Here is a 26,255-nt window from a genome sequence, read left to right as displayed (position 1 = left end):
TAATATAATGTTAGTATCGTTTTATTTTGTCCTCCTGCTGCGACAGCTTTGCGTGAGTAGGCGTGACGTGGCTGCAGAGCAGGGGAGGAGTGGTAGAACCCTCCTAAGTGCTCAATGACTGTTTGGGCGGTCCTCTCGGGCCACCCAAAACAGCCACGCACCCTTTCCCTGTTCTCCATGCAGGCTGCATTACAGCCTGTATGGACAAAATGCCCAGGCCCCCATCCCTAGCTGAGCGCCGAATGACGGCGCACAGACCAATCACAACACTGCATTGGCTGTCTGCTTCCTGTTCCTGGAGTCCGACGCAGGAAAGCAGGAGCAGGGACGCGGGACCGGGTGGCAATGTAAGTGTTTATATTATATTTTATTTTTTTCCTTGGGACCTGTCGTGCCCCCCCCTACAACCTCCCTCCACATTGCGCGCGCGCTCCAACGCCCACGGCCCGTGCTGGCCGCCACAGATTCAGAAAGCTGTGAAACAAACAGGCATGCTTTATTTACACGTTAACTAAAGTAACTGTAAATAAGAAAAGAAGTTGTCCTAGACAACTTATCTTTAGGAACACCTTTAGTTTTATAGACATCTTACACTAAACATGATAAACTCTCCGCAAACTTCAAAAAAGTGTCTTTTAACAACATTCATGAGTAATTTATTTACCTTAATAGATCAAAATATATCACTGCAGTGAGAGGCATTTATTAGCAGTGATAGTTTTCAACATGATCTTGGAAACATTTATGACGCCCCCATTCTGAAAACAATGCCATTAGTGAACCAAGAGGCAAGTCATTTGTCAGGTGCACATTGTGTGTAGCCTTGGTTGTTATATAATTAAAACAACATTATAGCTTATTAAATAAAACACAAGATAAGGTTTTGTATAGTACACATCCTGAACTCATATATTTTAAGAGGCTCTCATATGTGGTAATGAAGAAATAGGAGGCAAAGTGAAATTAACCAATTGCCTAGGATCACCCACTTTCATCAAGTGGGGAAGCCAGGACTGATGCCAGGTTTTCCACTTTCACATTTTGTAATTAAGCCACCAGATAAGTAGCTCTTTCCCTATCACGTTTTACATTAAAGTTAGTGCTTTGACTTTAATTCTTGGTGCATGAGAATAGAGCGTTGGTGACAGACAGAAGTCACGTGAAGGCTTGGTTTGTTCTCCACACCATGCATCTGCGTCGCGCCCCCCTAGACCTACCTTTCATCACCTCGACCCCCGCATTGCTGGCATCGGTGCAGCCCTCTGGCATGCCACAGACAGTACTTTGTGGCCCCTGGGGAAATGTTTGTGAGTACCCATGGTCTAGTCCATTTCACCTGCTGCAGAAGCCTTTACATGTGCTAAAACCCAGTCTGAATCACTGTCAGTTTGGTAGAAAAGGGGGTCGTTTTGAGGGAGACAGGCCCCGATGTAGTGACAGCGCCACCCGGCCCTTTCACCCACGCACAGCACCTATCCCTCCACCCCGAGGGCGGGCTCACCCGAGGGTATAAATAAAACAGCTCAAGACCGCTCGGGGTCTTAGCCCAGAGAGCATAAGCCGAGTGTGTATCGTTATTGACAGCATACCCCGCCCCCAAGACTGCGGCCTACCTGTGTGGCAGCAAATCACCACACCCACTTCCTGAGTTCCTCACTTATTCCTATATTGAGTAAACTGACATTGTATGGATTTCCAGTAATTTGGTACATGAGGCAACAGAGGGACAGAGGCACAGGGAGGAGTGACCAGCCTAAGGTCAGTTCGCCCCTCCCAAAAGGGGTTGTGGTACCTCATATCCAAGGCTTTGGGTTGGATTTAGAGTACGGGGCCAGGATTTCTGTCACAAACGTGCAACTATCCCGTCTGCCGTATTACAAGTGCAGTATATCCAATGGCACTTGTAATACGGCAGACAGGATATCCGTCACGTTTGTCACGTAGTATCCCGCCTGCCGAATCTGAATTGTTAACTCCCCAGAGGGGCAATTATTCTTTAGTTAGATTGGCCCCTCTCCTGATCTTCGTCTGGCGCCCATATATATAAATACGCGTTGAAAGCTCCAAACTATACCTACCCCCCTCACAATAGAAAACATGTTCAGCAGCTAGGCTGGCCACAGGCTCGAGAACGTTTGATCACAGCTACCCAAACCTGATCCAGGGGTGTAACCAGTGCTTTAAATGGGCCGGTACTCACCGGTACTGAGTACCGTCCCTTATTTTTTTTATCCCTTCAAGTACTGGCACTTCTCCCCCCGCCAAGGAGAGTACTGGTACTATTGTCTGATATGTTGTTCTCCGCTAATTCTGCAGAGGCAGGGTGGCGCCTGCCTCTATGATGCCCGTGTAGCCCTGTGCTGAGCCCCTGCGGAGCTGGAACCGTTCAACAGCAGCTCAGTTTTATTATGTCTTTTATGTGTAGGTGTCGCGGATTTCACGTTCACGCTGAGCTTGACAGAGCAGTGTCCATACCATTCAGACACTGCTCTGTCAATCACAGTTACACAATCGTGTGCATTTGTGCACACCCTGGAATCCAGGCGACCCACTGAGAGCAGAAATTAAGGAAGCCACAGGAGGTAAGGAGTTAAAAGTGTCCTTTATCCTGTGAGCTTTTTGTGTTAGTGTTTGACTGATTGGGAGTGTTTAAGGGTGGTGTGTGCCTTTAGGTGTAAGAGAAAGAGGTAGATATAGACTCTGGACAGTCTAAGAAGGTGTTTTAAAGAAAGTGTGCACACTTCTTGGTATGTGCTTGTATGCTCGGGCCTGTGTGAGTGCGTCTACACACGAAAATTTGAGAACCAAGCCCAATGAAAATAAATAATAATAATCAGAGCCACTGTAAATATGCGTCAGGGTTGATTAAATTATTGCAGCAAGAAAAGGCAACTTATGCTGCGTAATGCAGAATAGTTCCTGATTGTATTACTTCATTATTTGTAATTTGTATACTTGTTAACACTGTCTGGCAATAGGTTGCATTTCAGTTTAAAAATTGCAATAAGCAACAGGAAGGTGAGAAGTCAACCTTTGGAAAGGGCCTTCCACTGCGCAGCAGCATGTATCAGTAAGATTTTACTAACTTTTGAACTGTTTGAGGTAGAATTTTTTTATGTTAAAAGCTGAAGATTATGCAGCAGATGATATGCCAAAAGGGGCAGATCCATAATTTATGTGAAAATGAATCACATACTTCCACTTTCCTGACAATAACAGTGTGGCATCAAGAAGCTTCACTAGATAAACAAGTATTGGCAAAGCCATTAGGTGTGGCCTTGGTAAAGCTGGTGCAATTGTTAATTCAAAAAAAGATTATTGTACTACTATGCCACAAAAAAAGAAAACATGCCTCCTATATGTGGTAAGCTTAAGCATCCAAAAATTATTTTAAATAAAAAAGAATTTACCATTGCATATAATTTAACAGTATCAGTGCACCCTATCAGGCATGTGACTTAGAATTGTTTTTTGGTTGGGGGGAGTTGTATACAGCACAAACTAGACTCCAGTCTAGGGGGAGATTAATTGATTTGCCCAGAATCATAGGATATTGAGCATCCCTGCGAGACTCGAACCCGGTTCTCCAGCTTCAAGGTCAATTTCTCTGGTTGTTCGGCAACATCCTCTCCTCAACTGGTTTGGAACCCCTTGTTAGTTTTAATACACATCACATGGAAGTATGATTCATATTGGTGCAAGTTAAAGCTACTTTGGCCCTTAATTACTGTAACCTGGAGACCCTTTTTAAACAAACACAGTGACTAAAAAATGGATAAAAACTGCCAAAGTAAAGTACTGGCCCACCAGCCTGGCAGTGAGGTGCACTTTTTAAGGCAAATTTGCCCATGTGATTAGGAAAAATGTCGTCACTCACAGTGCAAGGTGGTTAGTTGCCTTCATGGGCTGCCGCTTTTACCCCATGCTATTTGTTGTGGTGAGTGGAAGCAGAATGTGGATGATAGCTGAACAGACCCAGGGATGAAGACTGTTGAGTAAAATTCCCCTCTACATGTGTATTTTTTATTTATGGAAATTAATTTCATAAGGCTGATGACACAGCTAAAGCGGTCTCTGACCAATCCTTAAAATGAAAAGGGGGTTAGCTGGGCTTCATTTTCCTGCAGGATCTGAAGTAGGACAGAACTGTGATGCTCTTTTGCTGCATTTATTGTTTTCTATTGTCCCGTGTTAAGATGAGAGAGGACTAGGGGCATGTGTGCGGGATGGTGGAGAGGGGACAGCAATTAATAGAATCTGGCATGGCTGCATAAAATGCATTAAAAGGGTTCAGTAGGTTGTAAGACAATGATCCTCTGCTCTATATTATCATTGTACCAATCTTTAAGACAGGGAATGGATGAATTGGGTATAATTCCAAGACATGTCCAGCAAGCAGAGAGACTTGCAGAATCCATAGTGAGTTCTTTTAGGCTGTCCTTTCACTGTAGGCAACACACCCCTGTTAAGTCACGAATCTGATAAGGAAATGTGGGTTGTGAGCTGAAATTACTTCTGTGCCAGAAGACACCACAAGCCAGTCAGTCTTGATTATTTGAGGCCTCAAACATACTTCCATGTGTTACGTAGGATAGGTTGAATGAGGGGCCTAGGAGCTCCTAGATGGTTGGTGGCTTCAAGCAGAGGGTGGCAGATGCTAAGTATTCTAAAGTGTGGTGGCAGTAATGCATGAATTGTAATACTGTTCAAAGAATGTAATGTCATCTTTAGGGATAACTGAGCTAAAATAATGAGATGTGCATAGTGTTACAAAGAATCTACCCTAGAATATTTATCTACTCACCTTCTGACACCAACTAAAGACGATGTAAGAAGACCAGGTGTGAGGGAGACACGATTACATATCTGCCTTCATGCTTGGCTGTGCCACGCCTGGGCTGGTGGATTCATGACTCATAAAGAGGGATAGTTGAGATGTTTGACATCCCCCTTCCAGCCACTAAAAATGTTTGTCATTGATTTGTTTCCATAGCGCTTAAAAACTAACACAGGTCCCACCTATCACTGCCTCTACTCTGCTCCACACATCCGCTGCCGGCCCAGTATGACAGTGCACAAATTAACATAACTAAACTACCAACACCCAGTACCCCACAGTGCTGAGATCTCATTGCATATAAGAGGAAATAAGGATGAGCCCTTTAAATGAGATCTCTTGAAAACTATGGTGCTAAAGGAGGGATGATGCCCAGGACTGTACAAATACGGGTTGGTGTTACCTGGTTTAAAAGAAAAAAATGGTAAAGCAGTAGTCTAGCAGTGTGCATGTTGAAGCTGCTGTGCCAGAGTTTCCCCCTGCAATTTCCTTTCATGTAATAAAGATAGGTGGAAGGACCATGGCCACTTACGTTACAGACCCCCAATGTATACCTGTCAACGTATTGGAAATACCTAAGAGTTATGAGAGAGATGCATTTCATTGTTATTTTCTGTTAGCTTTCTTGAGAATGAAGGAAAAAGGATGAGAAAGTTACAATTTAATTTAAAGCTAAAAGTCTTCACTCTGTTTCACAAGGTTTTGCATGCATGCCATTATGAACTAAGTGCTATTCTTCGTGAGCTCATCCTGATCTTTTCAAGGTCTGTGTTCTCTGTGAGAAACAAGGTACAGAGCAAAGAGCTGAAATTCCAGAGGCAAGGCCTGATAGGGCTGAACCAGGACCCCACATCACTGGCACAAGATAGTACATTGGCAGCCCAACATCACTCAGTGCTGGCCTAAATCACAGCAACGGCTCATGATCAGACAAGGAAGGTTTAAAAATCACAGTGTTGAGCAGTGTGAAAACATTTCTGGCCAGAGACCACACACAATATGTCGAGATCACTTTAAGTACAATGGGCTGCATACATATTTTAGTGGGTCATAACAGCAAAATGGCTATTAATTACTAAGCATGTGTTATGTTCCATGTGCAGAGGGAATCTGCACATATGGGGAATTTGAGATTACTAACAAGGATAATGCAAGTACAAAATGAATACTCATCAGATGGAAGCAGTGCCATTGCATCATATCCCACGCTAGCCCCACCCCTAGCCCTACCCACTAGCCACACCTCTAACTCCGTTTGATGAGTACCTGCACTTATTTTTTTCCATTTAAAGCACTGGGCGTACCACAGGCCCCCGCATCCCCCGCGGTGCGGGAGGGCCCCCGACATGCAGGGGGCCCCCTCAGCCAAGTACTAAGGCCTTAGAGCTCCGGATTAAATCCAGAGTGGGGGCCCCTCCATGTACCTTTCAGTGGGGCCCCCTGAGCTTTTGTTACGTCACTGACCTGATCACTTGAAAATGGCTTCCAATGGAGTCAAGAAAAGTCTATGGACGAGCCTGCATTGTCTGTCATGCAGTGCCCACCTGGCTAGTCCTGAAATAACTGACCCAGAAACTGACAAGCACAGGGGACCAGCACCAACCTGACAGCGCATATAACCTACTTCTCAGCATTCCACAAAGACACCTATACAAACCATCCGAGGGGAAAAAAACATTAGGACAGTCTCTTCCTTAGACACCACCAAAAAGGAATTGAAAAGTGTGTTGTTCCAGAGCTGCTTCTCACAACATAGGGTTTATTTGTGTGCCCCTTACAAGCAAGCTTAGGAATTATTTGCTATTGATAAGACAAGTTACCCAGTTAATATCAAAAATATCAGTCTCTTTGTTTATACATTGTTTATTCACCTGTATTTTATGTATAGCACCGCTATTTAGTTCTTTTTTAGAAGCTCACTGCCTGTGCTGCGGAGTGCCAGGCTGCCAAGTGTACTAAGGCTGCATGGTCTTGAGTTCACCTTAAGTTTCATTCTCCCGAACCCTGCACTTCCTTTCTCTGTGTGGCACTCTTATAAGTTCTCTTTCATACCTCTCTCCCTCTCTCTCACTGTTTTCCTATGGGTCACTTTCTCTTCTCTCTCCTTTTCTGCCTTGCTCTCGCTTGCCCTGGGGAAACGTCTGAAATGAAAAATAAGTCCCAATCCCAAAAAATGAGCGCTGGTTTCCACAACCTGCAACCACTGGCACAAAATAAGCACTGTTGTAGCAGTCACCCTGGAAACCTTCGTCTGACTTTCTATGCAGGTATCTTTTGAGTGTCTTTATGTATGTTTTATGCAGCAATCATTCACGGACCCTGAAACCTGTAAACATATTCGATGCACAATGCTATAGCACCACTGACTCTGGCCCTGGCTATATAAAATTGCCAATAAGAAGATTAAAGGCAGTGTCAACGTTGTTGTTAAATTAAGTTGTAAGGTTGGTGCGAACTTAGTAATAGTTGTCAGAATGTTAGGGTTATGGCGGTTAGCTTTCATTTTAGATCAACTCATTTCAAATGTATTTAATTTAGTAACTGACAATAATTTAGGCATGGAAAAATATTTAAATATATTTTTATGGATTAATTGCTGGAGATTGTGTTGCCTATATTTTAATATAATGTTATATATGTTCATTAATTTTTATATCATATATAGGGGCATATTTACGAATATATTTGCGTCACTCCAGCCCCAGGCAGCGTGGTGCAAGAGCGACGCAACTTAATAATGAGATTTATAAAGTCAAGCAAGGCCACCTTGCGTGGCCCCAAGTGACTTCATAAGTCACTTGGGGCCACGCACAAATCGCTACTTTGCATTACTCTGCACCAGGGAGGTGTTTTCATGGGTATTGCATGGGTGTTCCCATGCAACATCCATGGACTTATTTTTGACTCATTCCCAGGTTTACCACACGTGGGAGACCTTGCAATGCGCCAAAAACCTATGCCTACCCTGGTGAGGCATAATAAAGAGAAATGTCTTTATTACCTTGCTGCAAGGGTGCCTGCGTTGGCGCTAGGCAGCCAAAAGAGCGCCAGCGCAAGGTGAAAGGCATGAAAGTACCGTACCGGACTTAAATACAGCGCATTCCTGTTCTTTCCCTGTCATGCTGTACAGTGCAGCAGGGTAGTTTGATGCGCTGCAATGCGTGTTTATTGCCATAAATATGGCCCATAGCATATAATATAATTAGTGTTAGTGATAGGATTAGGTTATAAATAGGGTTAAGGTTAATTTCAGGGTTGACGGTCATGGTTAACATTAGGGTAATTTCAGTGGTAAAGTTAGAGGGACAGATTTATCATTATTTCATGCAATGCAGGAAGACATCTTGCTGCGCTGCATTGCGCTGCCCTGCGTGAAAGGAAGATGGTAGGAATGTGCCATCTTTACCAACATATAGCACATCTCTTTTGGGGGGGGGGGGGGGGGAGTTTATATAGTGCGAACTTGACCTGAAGGTATTAGAGCAATGAACATGGGCACCAGTTGCGTTACAAACGGACACATTCATTTTTGTTAGGCACAGGGAGAATAAGTGTTTTGCCCAGAATCACAGGATGTTGAGCATCTCTGCTGAGACTCAAACCCGGCTCCCCATTTTCCAGGTCGACCGCATGCTCTCTGCCTGCGCTGGCGCAATCTGCTACCTAGCGCTAACGCCAGGCACCCTTGAACCATGGTGTAAGGGTGCCATGGTTGTAGGCAGGATTCTTTTTGTGCAGGAAGGGACACCATCCTCCACAGAAACGATCCTCTGAAGTGTTTTCCTCTTTCTAAGTGTGCCCCAGAATGCATCACGCTTAGAAAGAGGAAGTAACAAGGGATAAATAAAGATATTTCTCCTTGCAGTTCCTCCCCTGGGAAGACATCACCTTTTAATGCATTCCCAGGTTTAACAGTCTTGGTAAATTTAGGAATGTGCCATAATACATGGGTGGGTGCGTGGTATCACACCCAGGCACCATCCACTGAATACCTTTCCAGGGTAGAGTAACACAAGGCAGCGATTTAAGCTGCCTTGTGTTATTCCAGATTTAGCAAGCTGAGCAGGGCCACGGAAGGTGGCCTTATGTTGCTTGGTAGATCTCACTTAAGGATTGTGTTTTCCTTCTGACACCCTGCTCGACTCAAGAGCAAAGCAATTCCTTGATAAGTCTGGCCCAGGGTGTTTAGTTAAAGATGAGAAAAAGGATAGAGTTAAAAGTAATGATCCGTGAACTGAGTCTGAATGTAGATTGAATAATAAAGGTTCGACCTAGTGGTAGATGGAAGTGGTGGTGGTCCAATGTGATCCACCTGGAGAGAGTATCAGAATTAGATCTAAGGTTGGGTCAGGGTCATGGTTAGAGTAAAGATTACAGGTATGATTAAGTGTAAAGTTTCCTTTTAAGGGTGGTTTGAGGCTAATGTTAGGGTTTTAATAAGCATGAACTCTTTCTCTCTATCTCTGTTCTATTCCTAACTCTCTCTGCTCTTCGAGAGTTTCTTTTTTCCTATCATTTTATATCCCACTTGCAGGCCTTAATTTGAGCCAGTGGTTGCAGATGGTGCCCCGCAGCACCTATTTTTAGGGACTGACACTTATTTTTCCTTGTCAGACTTTGACTCAGAACAAGAGAGAGAAAAAAGACAAAAAGCGGAAAAGAGGAAGAGAAAGATGGGAAAGCAGTCACAAAGGGAGAAAGCGGGGATGAAAGATAACCTGCAGGAATGAGATAAAGGAGCGGGAGTGTCTCGTGGTGGATGTAAGAGGCAAGAGGTGGAATCCAAACTATGGATCCTCGGTATTCAGCTACCCTGACAGTTTGCTGTGCCAGAGGCGGGCTTCTGAGAAACCTTTTGGCACCGGCACTTATTATTTTACAAATTAAGTCCTGGCCACCTGCCTCTTTTTCACTTTAGTTCTCCTTCTACTCTCTCATTCATTCTCTGTTGCTCTCTCTGGCACTTGCTCTCTCTCCTTTCCCACTCTCACTCTCTCTCCTTCTCTCATTTGACCCTTTCTCTTTTTTCCCTGTCTTTCCTGACCACAGGTGTGGCGCAGCGGCCAGGGCATCTGGCTCCGGAGCGCAGGGCTCATGGTTCAATCCCCAGTGCTGGAGGCAGCTCAGCTCAGCACCATGTGACTCTGGGCAATAGCTCACTTAATCTCCCCGACGGCCCCCAGCGCCTTGAGACCCTTAAGGATGATTAGTTTGCGCTTTACAAATACCAGGTTATTATTCCATCCACCTGGGCGCAGATGCCATCTTCCCCTGCCTGTGCCCTCCCTGCTGCTGTCCATGTCTACGGTCAGTGCTGAAACTTGCACCCCCTGCTTGCAAGTGCCCCAATTTTACAGTTAGGGTTACATTTAGGATTACATACAGGGTCAAGAAGTGGTTGTCTGTTACCCGTGTGCCCTCTTCCCCACTGCTGAACATGCCTATGGTTATAGTTACCACCTTCATCCTCGGTCAGCACGGTAAGACTTAGGGCCAGATGTATGACCCTTTCATTTAGCGCCTCACAATTTGCGACACATTGCGAGTCGCAAATTGCGAGGCGCTAAATGAAATGTACAACAGTGTGTTTACACTGTTTTGCGATTCCCAATGGGGTCGCAAATTGTGAGGCTCATTAATATTAATGTGCCTCTCGCAATTTGCGAGCCCATTGTGAATGCCAGCCTTCCCAGGGATGGTGGCCTGCTGGGCTCAGCAGACCACCATGTCTGGGACTGCTTTTAAATAAAGCAGCTTTTGTTTTTTTAATGCAGCACGTTTTCCTTAAAGGTAAACGGGATGCATTTAAAAAAAAAAAATGAAACGTTTTCGTTTCGTTTTTTAAGGGAAGACAGTGGGCCCTTAAAAAATTATTTTGCATGCATTTGGAAAGGGGAAGGGGTCCCCAGAAAGGGGAAGGGGTCCCCTGGGGACCCCTTCCCATTTGCAAATGCATTACCACCTACTTGAAGTAGGTGGTAATTGCCAGTGCTTTGCGACCGCAGTTGCGGTTGCAAAACATTAGTACATTGTTTTGAGACTCGCTATTTTGAAGGGAACACCCCTCTCAAATAGCGAGTTGCAAAACCTATTTCGCGAGTCGCAAAAAAAAATGCGACTTGCTAAATAGGCTATGTACGTAGCCCAATATGTTTTTGCATGCGGAAACAGGTTCGCAAACCTGTTTGTGCATGCAAAAATGGGTCGTACATCTGGCCCCACATGTTGTGTTTGATCTTGGCATTGAAGCTGGATCACAAATGGGATTTGGGCTAAGTTTTCATTTGGGATCATTGTTACAAGTGGAGTTAGGGTTAGGAGTCCTATGGTTATAATTAGGAGTATCTTTAGATTTACAATTACGATTGAATGTTGGGTTTTGGTTGGTGTTGGGACTGTGAGCTAATAGCAGGATTTAAATGAATGTAAGTACAGTCATATATCTTGAGGATGGACTCCTCCTTGCCACCGCTGACCATGTTTGTAGATATTTTGTCACATGCTTGGCCTGCATCTTGGGGGCCAGGAGAGTTAGGGTAGGGTTTTGGTAGGGTTTGGTGTTGCGATCAAGTTAAGAGTCACAAATTGGATTTTGGTCATGTTTAGAATTAGGACTAAGGTTACCATTAGGATTAAATTTAGAGTCACTATTAGTAAGGGTGTTACAATTAGGGTTGATGAGAGTATTTCGTTAGTTTTGAGATTATAAAATAATGCAATGATATAAGTTAATATAAGGCACATTGGTATGTCTTGATGATCAATGTCCTTCTTACCTGTGCGGACTCTTCGCCGTTGGTGGCCATGTTTGCGGTCAGTGCTGCCACCTGTATCGCTTGCTTTCTGGCGGCGAGCAGAATGCGGCAGTAGGTGAAGGAGATGGCCACAGATGGCAGGAAGAAAGTCAAACATGAGGCCACCAAGGCATATGGCAGGCTTACCAGAAGACGGCACTGGTCCTGCCCCCGAAGCAACGTGTTATTGGCAGGTCGGACGTCAAACTCCAGCTCGTGCCAGTCCATGGTGATGGGCAGGAAGGAGGCCAGGGCGGCCAGGCTCCAGGCAGCCAGGATGAGGCCTAGAGCGCGGCAAGAGCTCATGCGAAGCTTGTACTGCAGGGGGCACAAGATGAGCAGGTAGCGGTCCAGGCTAATGGCGCACAAGTTGAGGATGGAGGCGCTACAACACATGACGTCGAAAGAGTGCCAGATGGAGCAGAAGGGCTGCTTCAGCACCCAGCGGCCGCACAGCTGGTTCAGCATGGCGGGCGGCATCACCACCAGCCCCACCAGCAGGTCGGCGGCAAAGAGTGACACAAGAAAGAAGTTGGACGTGTTCCTGAGGGAGCGCTGAGTGAGGATGAGCAGAATGAGGAGCGAGTTTCCTGCCGTGGTGAGGACAATGATGAAGCAGAGGAAGGCCGCCAGCCAGCGGCTGCCACCAAGGGCGGCCCTGTCTTCCGCCCCAGCACTGCTGTTCCGCCCCAGTTGTTGTTCCATTTGAGGCTATAGACTATGTGTGGGCAATCAAGCCTTGGGAGCGGCCTTGGAACTGTGTGCAGAGAGGAGGGGAAATGTCCTGACACTTGCGGACTCTCTCAGCCAACAATACACCTGCCTTGCTTCTCCCCTTCAGTGACTCCGCGCTGCCCTTTGCTCACTTTGCTGTCTTGCTTATCCACAACTTTATTCGACGTTGCCCCTGGGTCTCTTTTAACGCCCCTCTCCCTTTATCTGCCTCTTGTTCATTCTTGCTCCCCTCCCTCTCTATCTCTTTCACTCCCTCCAATTTCACCTTACATCCTCTTTAATCTCTCCTCCGCATTTGTCCTCTCTTTCTCTGCCCCTTCTATCTCCGTCCTGTTTGCTTTTGTCCCGTTTTTACCGCCTCCTCTTTCTTTCTTCTTCTTCTTCCCGTCTTGCTCTCCTCTTTTCTTGCACTCTTTCCCACTTTTTCTTCAGCCCGTTTTCCCTCCCCCTTGGTCCATTGTGCCCTCGTACTTTCTTTCTACCCATTCTTGCCTTCTGTCTCCTCATTATAATATATCTAACCTCTCTCTCCCGTGTTTGACCCTTCTTCCTCCCCTCCGTGGCCTTTTATTTCCCTCTTTCTTCTTACTCTGTTCCCTTACCCTTGTCTTTTTCTTCTTCACTGTCTTCCCCCTCTATCCATCCATACTGTCCCCGCTTTATTTAATATCTACTACTCCCCTTTTCTAGCCTTTCACTTTCTCCTTTATTATAGCCCCTCTCTCTTCTTCCTGCCCCCCTTCCTACACACCTCAGTCCCTCTCCAGTCGCTCACCCGTTCCATCTCTCCGTCCTCGCTCTCTCGCCCCTCTCCTCCGTGAGCAGGCGTGTGCGCTCTCTGCTGCTCTCTTGGAAGGCTCGACGTGCAGTCACATGTGAGTGCTCGTGGTGCCTGCCAGCCGCGAGCCCGCGCTCTCCGGGAGGGGCCGCTGCACCCGCGCCCCCCTCATCCCTTCCACTCCATCTGCTACCCTCCCACTCACCCTTCTCCTCTCCAGCCTCGCTCACCGTAACACCCTCCCGCCTACCTTCTCTTTTCTCTCACAGCCCGGTAGCCTCGACCATCCTTTTCCTCTCTCTCGCTCGATTTCACACGCTCATCTGCATTTAATCTCTTCTCCGTCCTTTCCTCACCATCTCCTCACTCGTCCTTACCCCTCCTCTTTTTTCTTTTATTTATTTATCACACGCTTCACCCTTCCTCTTCTGCTTCTCTCCATCGAAATCTGCTTTTTATATTTTCTCCTTCTTTCCTCGCCCACTCTTTCCATTTTTCTTCAGCTTTTTTTCCACCTGTTTCGCCCCTCTGACTCACACCCGATCTCCCGCCTTCTTTTCCGCCTTATTATATCCTTTCCGTGCTCTCACCTCAAACAATTCTACCCTTCACTTCGACTTTCCCGCCGTTTCACCCCTCCCTCACTCATTCACACTCAATTTCCAGTCTTTCCCCTTCCTCTCATTTAATTTTTTTCCTCACACTCTGCCATACCTATTAGCTACCAATGTCCAGCCCTACTCTTCTCCATCTTCTCACTCACGTTGCCCACCCCCCAACTTTTTTTCACACGCCCACCATCTCGATTTTCCTGTCCTGCCTTACACGTTGCCCCCAGTGTCTCTTCTCGTGACTGGCAGCCTCGCCTTCTTTCTTCATCCTTCCTTTTCTTCTTCGTCCTCTTCCACACGCCCCTGCTTCTCTTTTAATCTTTCACTACCCATCTCTATCCTAAGCTCCCTCCCATCTATCTGCCCATATTTATTTTCTCTATCCCTATTCCATTTTTTCTCTAACTCGCGGTATTCCCATACTCCTCCTCTCTGCTTCACATTTCTCTTCCGGCTTTCCCCCGTCCCTCTCACGCGCGCACCATCAATTCTTCCGGCCTTTCATTCTCTCTCTCAATCTTTCCCTTCCACCCTTTGTCCCTCTTCCACTTTCTCACTGTCAGGCCTTCTCTACTCATTCATCCCAGATGCCACGCCTCGAACACCCCCCTAGACAGAGCTCTCAGCTCCATAGCCAGGAGCATGTGGTTCAGGGGTCATGGGTCTAGTGGAGGCTCAGGAAAAAATATGTCAGGAGCGGTATTGGGTAGTGGGAGAGGCTGTCATCCTCTAGACGTTTAAAGGGAGTAATGGTACAAAAAAGTAAGATGTTAAAATACACAAAACTTTTTGGTGTTTTGTGGGTCACAGGTATTACCATACTGTGGAATCCCTTTTCTGTCCTCTGTCTCAGGGCAGATTATGGTTTCTGGGGCCAGAATGGACCAATCCAAGCCTTTTAGTATAGCTGCCCTTGGGATTTACCCTACTAAGGAACCCAAAACTGAGCACCAGGTACACCCTTTAGTATTATACTCTCAGGGTACGAAGTCAAAGAATCCAAGGCTTATTCTGGAACGTTGTGTGGGGTAGGAATTCGGAACTCAATACATAAGGTGACCAGATTTTAAGGAGCAAAAACCGAGACAGGTCAGACATAAAAGAAGGACTCAAGCCTTTAGTCTCACTTTTATATCTGACCTATCCCATTTTTTTGCGTAGCCTTGTAAATGTATGCCTATAGAGGTGTGTGTGTGTGTGTGTGTGTGTATATATATAAGCTGCGAAGTTCCGCCTTAGTTCCCGCACTCTCGGACGGGTGCTATGATGTGCGAAGGCAAAAATGCACAAAATATTTCAGCTTCAGGGTAATAATACCAGCACTCACGGGAGCAGTACAATAGGCTATAGACAAGGGCGGTTGCCGAAACACGTCTGCGTGTGTTTACGCCCTAATAAAATCTGGGTGTACTGCTCCCGTGAGTGCGGGTATTATTACCCTGAAGCTGAAATATATATATATTCACAGAAAAAACCATAGGTTTCAGGGGTGTTATAGTTAGCTGGCCATTTCACTCGTACAAAACCACAGAAATTCCTCCGTTATAGTTAGTTCTGCTAACTATAACTCGCGCGCTCGTAATGCACTGCTGATGATGTCACATATTGCATCATTCATGACATGGTCAGTGACATCACTGATGACATCACTGATGACATCTAAAATGACATCACTGATGACATCATCCATGTGACAATCTGATACACCTCATCATACACTAGTATAACCTTTCATCACTCACTGTAAAATACAGAGTACCATATTTGAAACCATTGACACACCAATACGGGTGGATGCGCGCTGGATGCGTGCACCCTGCCGATAGAAAAAAAAAATCAGCGCGGGCTCCCGTGCTAAATATGCTAATTTGCCCCCGGGGGGCCAAATCCTGGGGGCATAATGAAAAAAAAATGTGGGGGGTCCCAATCCCCCCCCACACTGCCTCGGGGACCGCCACCCCCGGGGCTCTAACATAATATAAGCGGGGGGGCTCACGCCCTGGGGACCGCCACCCCCGCGGCTTCTTTAAAATGGGGGGGGGCATCTCAGGCCCCCCCAGCCCCGGGGACCGCCACCCCCGGGGCTTGAAAACATTTGGGGTGGGGGGGCTCTTAGGCCCCCCCAGCCCCAGGGACCGCCACCCCCCGGGGCAACTTCAAAATGTGGAAGGGGGGCCGCGCGGCCCCCTCCTGGAGCCTTGTATAGGCCCTGGGGAGCGCCACCCCCCAGGGCCGGCTCCTGCAGTGTCCCGGGGTGCCCACCCCCGGGACACTGTAGTTTGCAATGACAGGGCGGGAGCCTCGCGGCTCCCGTCCTGTCATTGCAAACTGCTTTGCTTCATTGAAGCGAGAGCAGGGAAACCTGCTCTCGCTTCAATGAAGCAAAGCAGATTGCTTTTCCACTTGGGGAGCAGCATGTTAGCGCTCCCCATGTGGAAAAGCAATGCCGGCTCCCGCAGGATGCAGGGAGCTGGCTGGGACCGTGGGGGGATTGGGGACCCCCCACGGCACCCAACGAAGAGGGCCAGCCCCGGGGGATGGGGTTCCCGGGGCTAGTAATAGCCCGGGAGGGGGACCACGCAGCCCACCTCCTAAACATTTTTAGAAAAAAAAAAAAAGAAATGCCCCGGGGGATGGGGTCCCCTGGGCCATAAGTGGCCACAGGAGGGGGGCAAGGCAGCCCCCCTCCAAAATATTTTTTTTTTAGAAAAGGGCCATGCCCCGGGGGATGGGGTCCCCGGGGCAAATTATGGCCTCGGGAGGAGGGCCACGCTGCCCCCTTCCCGATTTTTTTTTTTTAAACAAATTGGGGGCAGGCCCTGGGGGATGGGGTCCCCAGGGCCAATAAATTAGAAAAAGAAGGGGGGCTACAGCCCCCCTTCTAAAAAACAAAAAAAAACACGGGATCGGGCTGGAGGCCACGCCTCTCCTTGCACCACTCTGCAAACACGCACCCTGGCGCGTTTGCAGAGGGGGAACTAATTCCCCTTGAATACTGGGGGTGTAATGAGGCCACGCCCCTTTTTACACCTCTCTGCAACACAGCTCCATGGCGCATACTGGAGGTACCTTGTGGGCTAGTTGGCCACCAGGGGACCTCAGGATTCAAGGGGACTTAATCCCCCAACTTAAAACACGCCACGGGGTGTGTTTGCACAGTGGTGAAGGTAGGGGGCTGGGCCTGAGGTGATATGTGTGCAAACACGCCCTGTGGCGCGTTTTAAGTTGGGGAATTTATTCCTCTTCAATTCAGAGGTCCCCTAGGGGCCAACTGGCCCACCAGGTACCTCCACTAAGCCCCACGGAGCTGCGTTGCAGAGTGCTGTAAAAAGGGGCGTGGCTTCCGAACACCTCTCTGCAACGTAGCTCCCTGGCGCATTCTGGAGGTACCTGGTGGGCTAGTTGGCTGTCAGGGGACCTCAGGATTCAAGGGGACTCAATCCCCCAACTTAAAACACGCCACGGGGCGTGTTTGCTCAGTGGTGAAGGTAGGGGGCGAGGCCTGAGGTGATATGTGTGCAAACACACCCTGTGGCGCGTTTTAAGTTGGGGAATTAATTCCTCTTCAATCCAGAGGTCCCCTAGGGGCCAACTAGCCCACCAGGTACCTCCAGTAAGCGCCACGGAGCTGCGTTGCAGAGTGTTGTAAAAAGGGGCGTGGTTGAACACCTCTCTGCAACGCAGCTCCCTGGCGCATACTGGAGGTACGTGGTTGGCTAGTTGGCCCCCAGGGGACCGCAGGATTGAAGAGGAATTAATTCCCCAACTTAAAACGCGCCTCAGGGCGTGTTTGCACACGTCACCTCAGGCCCCGCCCACTTCCTTCACCATTGTACAAATATTCCTCTAAAATCAGCCGAACTGCGAAATCCGATTTACTCACCTGTTATCAGGAGAGAACCCAGTGCTGCATCTTTTAGCCAAGCACTGACCCTGAAAAGTAATTCTAAGCGTACTTACCAGTAACTTGTATTTCCTTCCATAGGAATCCATTGTGTGGTTTTCAGCAGAAAAGTTTCCAAGTGTCCATTTTTGAAACGTGCAAATATTCCTTTAAAATCAGCCGAACTACGAATTCCGATTTACTCACCTGTTATCAGGAGAGAACCCAGTGCTGCATCTTTTAGCCCAGCACTGACCCTGAAAAGTAATTCTATGCGTACTTACCAGTAACGTGTATTTCCTTCCATAGGAATCCATTGCATGGTTTTCAGCAGAAAAGTTTCTGTGTCTATTTTCACAAACTAAAAATATTCCTAAAAAATCATCTGTATGACTTAAACACATTCTTTCAACTGTTTACAAGAGATTCACCAGTGCTGTATCCAGGATCCACCACTGAGTAAGAAAAAGTAACAATAACACTACTTACCTGCTAAGTGAATTTTCTGCCATAGGATAACATTGGTGATTCTATGTGAAAAAATTTCTGTCAACTTTTAAAATACAATAATATTCCTTAAAAATCATTACTGTAACCAAAACGCTTTTACTCAACTGTTTACAGGAGATGTCCAAGGACTGAATCTAGGATCCAGTCCTGTGGTTAGAAAAGTAATCCATAAAGTAACTAATTGCATTTGACTAGAAATTCACATTAAGCTCAATGTTGCATTGTGTTTGAAATTGTGTTGCCCATTGCAACAACAGTAACTACTGTACTTAAAAGTCTATTGCCAATTTGCAAAGTATTTAAACTAAATTAATTCTTTCTGAGAAAGTATATTTTGTATTGTAATGTATAATGTAATTATAATGTAATTAAAAAAATAAAATATCTAAAAATAAATAGTTTAAAAAATGTAGTAAATCAGTATAAAAAAATCAGTATAACAATTAATACATTAAAAATTGTCATTTACAAAACCTTTGAAATTCACTGAAAAAACCATAGGTTTCAGGCCTGATATAGTTAGGAATTAGCATTTAAAAAACCTTTGAAATTCACTGAAAAAACCGTAGGTTTCAGGCCTGATATAGTTAGGAATTAGCATTTAAAAAACCTTAGAAATTCACTGAAAAAACCATAGGTTTTAGGGGTGTTATAGATAGCTGGACATTTCACTCGTACAAAACCATTGAAATTCCTCCGATATAGTTAGTTGTACTAACTACATCTCGCGCGCCCGCAATCCACTGCTGATGATGTCAAATATTACATCATTCATGACATGGTCAGTGACATCACTGATGACATCTCAAATGACATCACTGATGACATCATTCACGTGACAATCAGATGCACCTCATCATACACTAGTATAACCTTTCATCACTCACTGTAAAATACAGAGTGCCAGATTTAAAACCATTGACACACCAATATAAGTTTCTAAACACCCACTCAGTGATTCCTAGATCTATACACACATCTAATCATTTACCTATAGATTCACTCATACATGCTGTCAATGATCTATTAGAACACTATCAAATATACTTATACACTTATATCGACATTACACACCAGCACACATCCTAATCACTTATGAAGTCATCCTACTCACTTATGCAAACAATGGATCATACTTACTTTTACTTAGCTATGCACTTATAAAAACACTACTTCATCTATTCATATAGATAATAACTCATACTTAGTGTGTTATAAAATCACTATTACAAGTATACAGTTATTCATACAGTCACTCATACAATCACTGAGTCTTATGTATACTTATTTATATACAACAACTGACACATACACTGGCTTTTATTTTTCTAGTTTGTTGGACATGTACCATTGAGACATATATTTGCTCATCGCCACACCCATAAAGATATTCACTCACCCAAACAACTTTTATAACATGTAGTTTTAACTTCACATACCTACTGAATCAACTATTCACACATCTTTGGGCAGTCACACACCCCCCACCGAACCACACACACATTCACTCTCCCATACAAATACTCAGTTAACTAATCAATAACTAATATAGACTTTCACATAGCTAGTAACCAACTGGAGAAGCAGTTTACACAACAACTGACAAAGTGATACAGATATTCACACAGTTTAGTCACTATCCGATATATTTAGTGAGACACTATAAATTAGTCAAGTAAACAGTCAATCACACTGCTACTAAATCCTCCATCCAGATATTTATATTTATATATCCACTCATTCTTCAATGCAAATTGCTATATATATAATACATATTTAAATAACGAACCAAACCACATTCACTGGATGATGTCATCAGTGACGTCATTTGAGATGTCATCAGTGATGTCACTGACCATGTCATGAATGATGTAATATGTGACATCATCAGCAGTGGATTGCGGGCGCGCGAGATGTAGTTAGTACAACTAACTATATCAGAGGAATTTCAATGGTTTTGTTCGAGTGAAATGTCCAGCTAACTATAACACCCCTAAAACCTATGGTTTTTTCAGTGAATTTCTAAGGTTTTTTAAATGCTAATTCCTAACTATATCAGGCCTGAAACCTATGTTTATTTCAGTGAATATATATATACATACATATATAAACATATATATAATCTGCATATCTATATAAATACAAATATAAATGCATGCATACATATACATATACATATGTGCATACATATGCATGTTATGTACATGAAAGTTTGAAAAACACTAATAAAAGCAAAGCTTAAAAGCCACCTAATTACAAACAGAATTGCTTTAACTTAAACGAGGGCGAGACCTATTGCATTTTCAATGCTTGTTTACTTTGGTTCCATCAAGAAGGCATTCAGATGTGTCACATATTTGTCATCAATTCTGAATGGTAGCACTCTAGTTGCTCATTAGATCACTGTAGTAAAGCTACTGCTCACCAGGGAAGTCTGCTGCTGGTATTCAAAGTGCATGTTTCAGTCTGCATGTCAGAATGTTTTAATAAAATAGAAGAGGATTTGAGAAGACAAAATTTGCCCTAATTTTTCTTTCTGCAGCACTAATCATAATTTCTATGGCAAAATGAACCCCCTCATTTTGTTCCTTTGCAAATTAAATGTTTTAAGTGTTACCACTTTATTCCAATCAAGATGACCTCAGGTGTGCCATACTTTTGTCATAAGTAAGACTGTTAGCGCTCTAGTTGTTCTTTAGAACACTCTGGGACATTCTGTCATTGGGCTATACTTGGGCTACATCTGGGTGATATTTGTGCTACATTTGGACTCTTTTGTCTCTGGTGGCCATCTTGGGCGACTTATTTGTTATGAAGTTTCCTAATTTCCTCATTTACTACAGTTTCCTCAGTAGGAATACTTTCAGTTTTTTACTTTGATTCCATCAAGAAGGCATTCAGACGTGTCACACATTTGCCATAAATTCAGAATGTTAGCACTCTAGTTGCTCATTAGATCACTGTAGTAAAGCTACTGCTCACCAGGGAAGTCTGCTGCTGGTATTGAAAGTGCATGTTTCAGTCTGCATGACAGAATTGTTTAATGAAATAGAAGAGGATTTGAGAAGTCACTCAAAATGTGCCCTAATTTTTCTTTCTGCAGCATTAATCATACTTTCTATGGCAAAGTGAACCCCCTCATTTTGTTCCTTTTTTAATTAAATGTTTTAAGAGATACCACTTTATGCCAATCAAGATGGCTTCAGGTGTGCCATACGTTTGTCATAAGTAGGCCTGTTAGCGCTCTAGTTGTTTTTTAGAACACTCTGGGAAGCTGCAGTAGAACACAAAGGAATCAACTGACAGTCGCTGCCCTTGTTGGATGTACATGTTTTACTGAGAATGTCAGACTTCATTCTCACATGACTGAGAAAGATAATGTGAATTTACAGAAAATATGCTCTCAGTTTAGCTTATAGATCACCTTCCAAACCTCTGTGGGAAAAGCATGAGAAAATATTTTTGTCTTAAACACGATTCATGATATCCCAGCAGAAGGCTCTTTTACATGGTAAAATCACCTTAGAACACACCACAATTCCTAAAATGAGTATGGTACCATCAACAAATGATTTATAATGTAATTAAAGTTTTAAAACCTTCTATTAACTGCAATGCTTTTTAATGAGGTGCTATCATGTACATTGGTCCCAAGATGGCTGCCAACACTTCTTGGATGAAGTGCTGACAGCCAATCAGATCTCACGATGAGATGTGTGGGTAGGCTCCGCCCAGATATATATGTGATTTTACTTTTGATATTCTCAGGAACTACTGAACGGATTTACACCATTTAACCCAAAGGCACGACTCTGAACCAAGGTCTACCTTTCTGCCAAATTTCGTGTCTTTCCGTTCAGTAGTTCGGGCTGTAGCTGCGACTAACGGTCCCTATGGAAAATTGCATGGGGAAAACATGTTTTGGGACCCCCCTTTTTTCTCGGCCCCCGCTTAACGAATCACCCCAAGACTTTCAGGATAGGAGCGGACCGGAGCGGGCCACGAGTTTTGAAACTTTAGCGAAGATTCGTCAACCGGCGCCAAAGTTATTCCAAATAGAATGTTGCGGATTTCCTATGGATAATAGGTCCTAACTATAACTACCTACTGGCGACCGCCAGTAGGAGGAGATATATATATATATATATATATATATATATATACATATTATCTACTGGCGGTCGCCAGTAGATAGTTATAGTTACAACCTAGTTTCCATAGGAAATCTCAAAATTCTATTTTGAAGAACTTTGGTGCCGGTTGACGAATCCTCGCGAAATTTTCAAAACTAATGGGGCGCTCCGCTCAGCTCCTACCCTGAAAGTCTCGGGGTGATTCGTCAAGCGGGGGCCGAGAAAAAGGGGGGGTCCCAAAACGCGTTTTCCCCATGCATTTTTCCATAGGACCTTTAAACGCAGCTACAGCCCGAACGGCTGAACAGAATTACGTGACATTTGGCAGAGAGGTAGCCATAAGGTCAAGGAAGTGCCTATTGCAGGTCTGGTGTAAATCTGTTCAGTATTTCCTGAGAAAATAGCATTTAAAAGCATATCAATATCTATACGCGCGCACCGTGCGCGCACCCTGCCGTGCGCGAGCGCAATTCTGATTGGTTGTTAGATTTCGGTAAACATTCGAATCGGTCGAAACCAGGAAGTGTCGGCCGCCATTTTGTCTCTCGCAGTCTGAGGGAGTGAAAAGAAAAGGTGGAGAACGTGAAAAGGGGGCAGAGTGGACAGTTCCTGACCCCCTAGCCTTGGTCAGGGGATCACAGAAGGTCCCCCAAGGGAGAAAAAAACATTTTTATTTTTTTTTTAAATCGCAAGGTGTGCGCACCGCGCGCGCACGGCACGCACTGCGAACCGTGGGAGCTCGGTGCGCGAAGCGCACCGAGCGCCCACAGCGCGCGCTCGGTGCGCGCACCTCGCGATTTAAAAAAAAAATAATAATTTCACGGTGCGCGCGCGGTAAAAAACCTGAAATTTTTTTTTTTATAAATAAATAACTTAGCATTTAAAAAAACTTACAAATTCACTTAAAAAACCATAGGTTTCACACACGTTATAGTTACGAATTAGCATTTAAAAAACCTTGCAAATTCACTTAAAAAACCATAGGTTTCACACATGTTATAGTTAGCTGGACATTTCACTCGTAAAAAACCAATGAAATTCCCCCGTTATAGTTAGTGCAGGCAACTATAACTCACGCGACCGCAATCCTCTGCTGATGACGTCAGATATTACATCACTGATGACATATGTGTCTTTATGAAAAATAAATATTTGTAATATATGTATAGCTAAAGATTAATGGAAGAAGACATGGGTAAATAAGTGTCTAAATACAGCGATGTAATATATATATATATATATATATTTCTTTTTTTTCATTTTTTTAAATGCAAACTGGACTTATTAAATAATGTTGCAATAAGAACACAGATTCCATTGGGGGGAAATAATGGTGCACAACACATACCACAACTCCCAGAATGCACAAGCACTGGAACTCATCATGGAGGCCCACCTGAGGGCAATTACCTACTAGCATGCAGAGGGGAGAAGTGGGTGTGTTACTGCTTCTGTGGACTGAGCAAGCCTCTGATGAAAGAGAGGAGCTCTGAAATGCGCCAGGCTTTGGAAAATGTTTGTAATGAAATGCCAGTTTTGAAAGTAAAGTTTCTGATGAAACATCCTTCGCTGAGCGCGTCTTCAATTTTGGACAAGCATATGGAGTCCAAAATATATACATATATATATATATATATATATATATATATATAGAGAGAGAGAAAATTAATTCTCCCCTCAACTTTTTTTCTCCTCAGCGAGAATTGGCACCACAGCAGAGGTCAGTTCTCATGAAATATGTATTGGCGCACCAAAGTGCAAAATATATATAAATATGTGTGTACACACACACACACATTCACAAGACTACATATACATAACATTTTAGCTATGGCTTGACCTTCCCCCTGCACCTCACCCTCTCTCTCCCCACTCTATCTCTGTGCTGGGAGCAGACAACGGGATGTGTTGCTTGGCATGCAGAAACAGATAAATTACTTCAATTATTTCAGACTTTGTAGGTGCCTGGTAAAGGCGAGCATGCCTTGATATATGATTGGCCGGAAGAGCTGACTTTTGTCCCAAAAACTGGGACATTTATTTAAAATTACGAAAAGTGTGGGGCACCTGGACAGTGTTCTGAAAACCAGGACTGTCCGGTGAAATCCAGATATTAAAAGCATTTTACCAATTTCATCCGGTGTCGGCGCGCCTCTCTGAGTTGAAGGGAGGCATTGTGTGGATTTAAATGCGGATGGCTCCGGTGCCGCTGCGCTGACCCACCCTGCAGGGTCTGTGGCTCACTGATCCGAGCACTTTCTGTGGGATTAATTTTGCTGTGAGCCCGGCCCGCCTTGCAAACCAAGTGTTAAAAGACGGAAATAAAACCCAGATGAAAAACGAAGGTGAGCAGGCAAGGGTTGTGAGATGGATTTTCCGCTTGCTGATGAAGTTGTGTGAAAAGCTAAGCACGAACAGCCATGCACAATAACAGGTTTTAAAGGAATCATGCATCTACAAACATTCTTTATTTTAAACATTGAGTAGCAACTGTGCAAGGAGTGTTAATAAAGTGTTGCCATGCTACGTTTAAGGAAAAGAAAAAACGAACTCCCCTGTTTGTAGTTCAATCTGCAAAAAGACATTAAGGCAGTGGTGAATATCACGCAGTGAGTCAAAGGCAGAAACTTTCCACCCGTGATCAAGCCTTGAAAGAGGAGAAACGCGTTGGGTGTATACGACCTGAAAGGCTTCGTGTATGATATTAAAAGCATTTTACCAATTTCATCCGGTGTTGGCGCGCCTCTCTGAGTTGAAGGGAGGCATTGTGTGGATTTAAATGCGGATGGCTCCGGTGCCCCTGCGCTGACCCACCCTGCAGGGTCTGTGGCTCACTGATCGGAGCACTTTCTGTGGGATATATATATATATATATATATATATATATATTTCTTTTTTTTCATTTTTTTAAATGCAAACTGGACTTATTAAATAATGTTGCAATAAGAACACAGATCCCATTGGGGGGAAATAATGGTGCACAACACATACCACAACTCCCAGAATGCACAAGCACTGGAACTCATCATGGAGGCCCACCTGAGGGCAATTACCTACTAGCATGCAGAGGGGAGAAGTGGGTGTGTTACTGCTTCTGTGGACTGAGCAAGCCTCTGATGAAAGAGAGGAGCTCTGAAATGCGCCACGCTATGGAAAATGTTTGTAATGAAATGCCAGTTTTGTAAGTAAAGTTTCTGATGAAACATCCTTCGCTGAGCGCGTCTTCAATTTTGGACAACCATATGGAGTCCAAAATATATACATGTACATATATATATATATATATATATATATATATATATTCACTGAAAAAACCATAGGTTTCAGGGGTGTTATAGTTAGCTGGACTTTTCACTTGTACAAAACCATTGAAATTCCCCCGTTATAGTTAGTTCAGCTAACTATAACTCGCGCGCCCGCAATGCACTGCTGATGACGTCACATACTACATCACTCATGACATGGTCAGTGACATCACTCATGACATCACTGATGACATCTCAAATGACATCACTGATGACATCACTGATTACATCATCCAGTGAATGTCTGTTTTTCTGAAAATTAAATATGTTTTATATATGTATATCTCAAGGTCGATGGAAGAATAAATGGGTATATAAGTGTCTAAATGGATGATTTGTTTTTGAAAAATTTATTGTGTAACTGACTGATTAAGTGTATCATAGTGAATACATGGCTTAGTGAGTAATGTTTAAATATGTAAATATCTGTATCAGTCTCTCACTTTGTGTATAAGTGGCTGCATGGGTTGGTGAGTAGCTACATGGGTGTCTATATAGGTTATTAGTTGGTTTTTTGAGTATCAGTCTGAGTGTCTGCATGGTTCGGTGGGGGGTATTACGTAGCATGTGTGCAGGACTGTATGGGTGGATGAGTGTGTGTATGGGTGTGTTAGTGAGTGAATGACTGTCTCAATAGTGTCTTTATGAGTAACTACATATGTTTTAAAC

At 44.4% G+C, this 26,255-nt stretch overlaps 1 protein-coding gene across 1 annotated transcript in view; it reads right to left on the bottom strand.

Moving 5' to 3' along the window:
- Positions 1-12,891, bottom strand: part of HTR6 (5-hydroxytryptamine receptor 6) — a 191,610-nt gene extending 178,719 nt beyond the window's left edge. The window contains exon 1 of the mRNA XM_085609100.1: positions 11,614-12,891. Within this exon, the coding sequence (XP_085465226.1) occupies positions 11,614-12,336 (723 nt within the window). The 5' untranslated portion in view covers positions 12,337-12,891. The remainder of the gene's footprint in view (positions 1-11,613) is intronic.
- Positions 12,892-26,255: the final 13,364 nt, after the last annotated feature.

Source organism: Triturus cristatus, chromosome 1_2 (genome assembly GCF_964204655.1).
Source record: "Triturus cristatus chromosome 1_2, aTriCri1.1, whole genome shotgun sequence".
Classification (NCBI taxonomy): Eukaryota; Metazoa; Chordata; class Amphibia; order Caudata; family Salamandridae; genus Triturus; species Triturus cristatus.
This window is presented reverse-complemented; position numbering and strand designations above follow the sequence as displayed.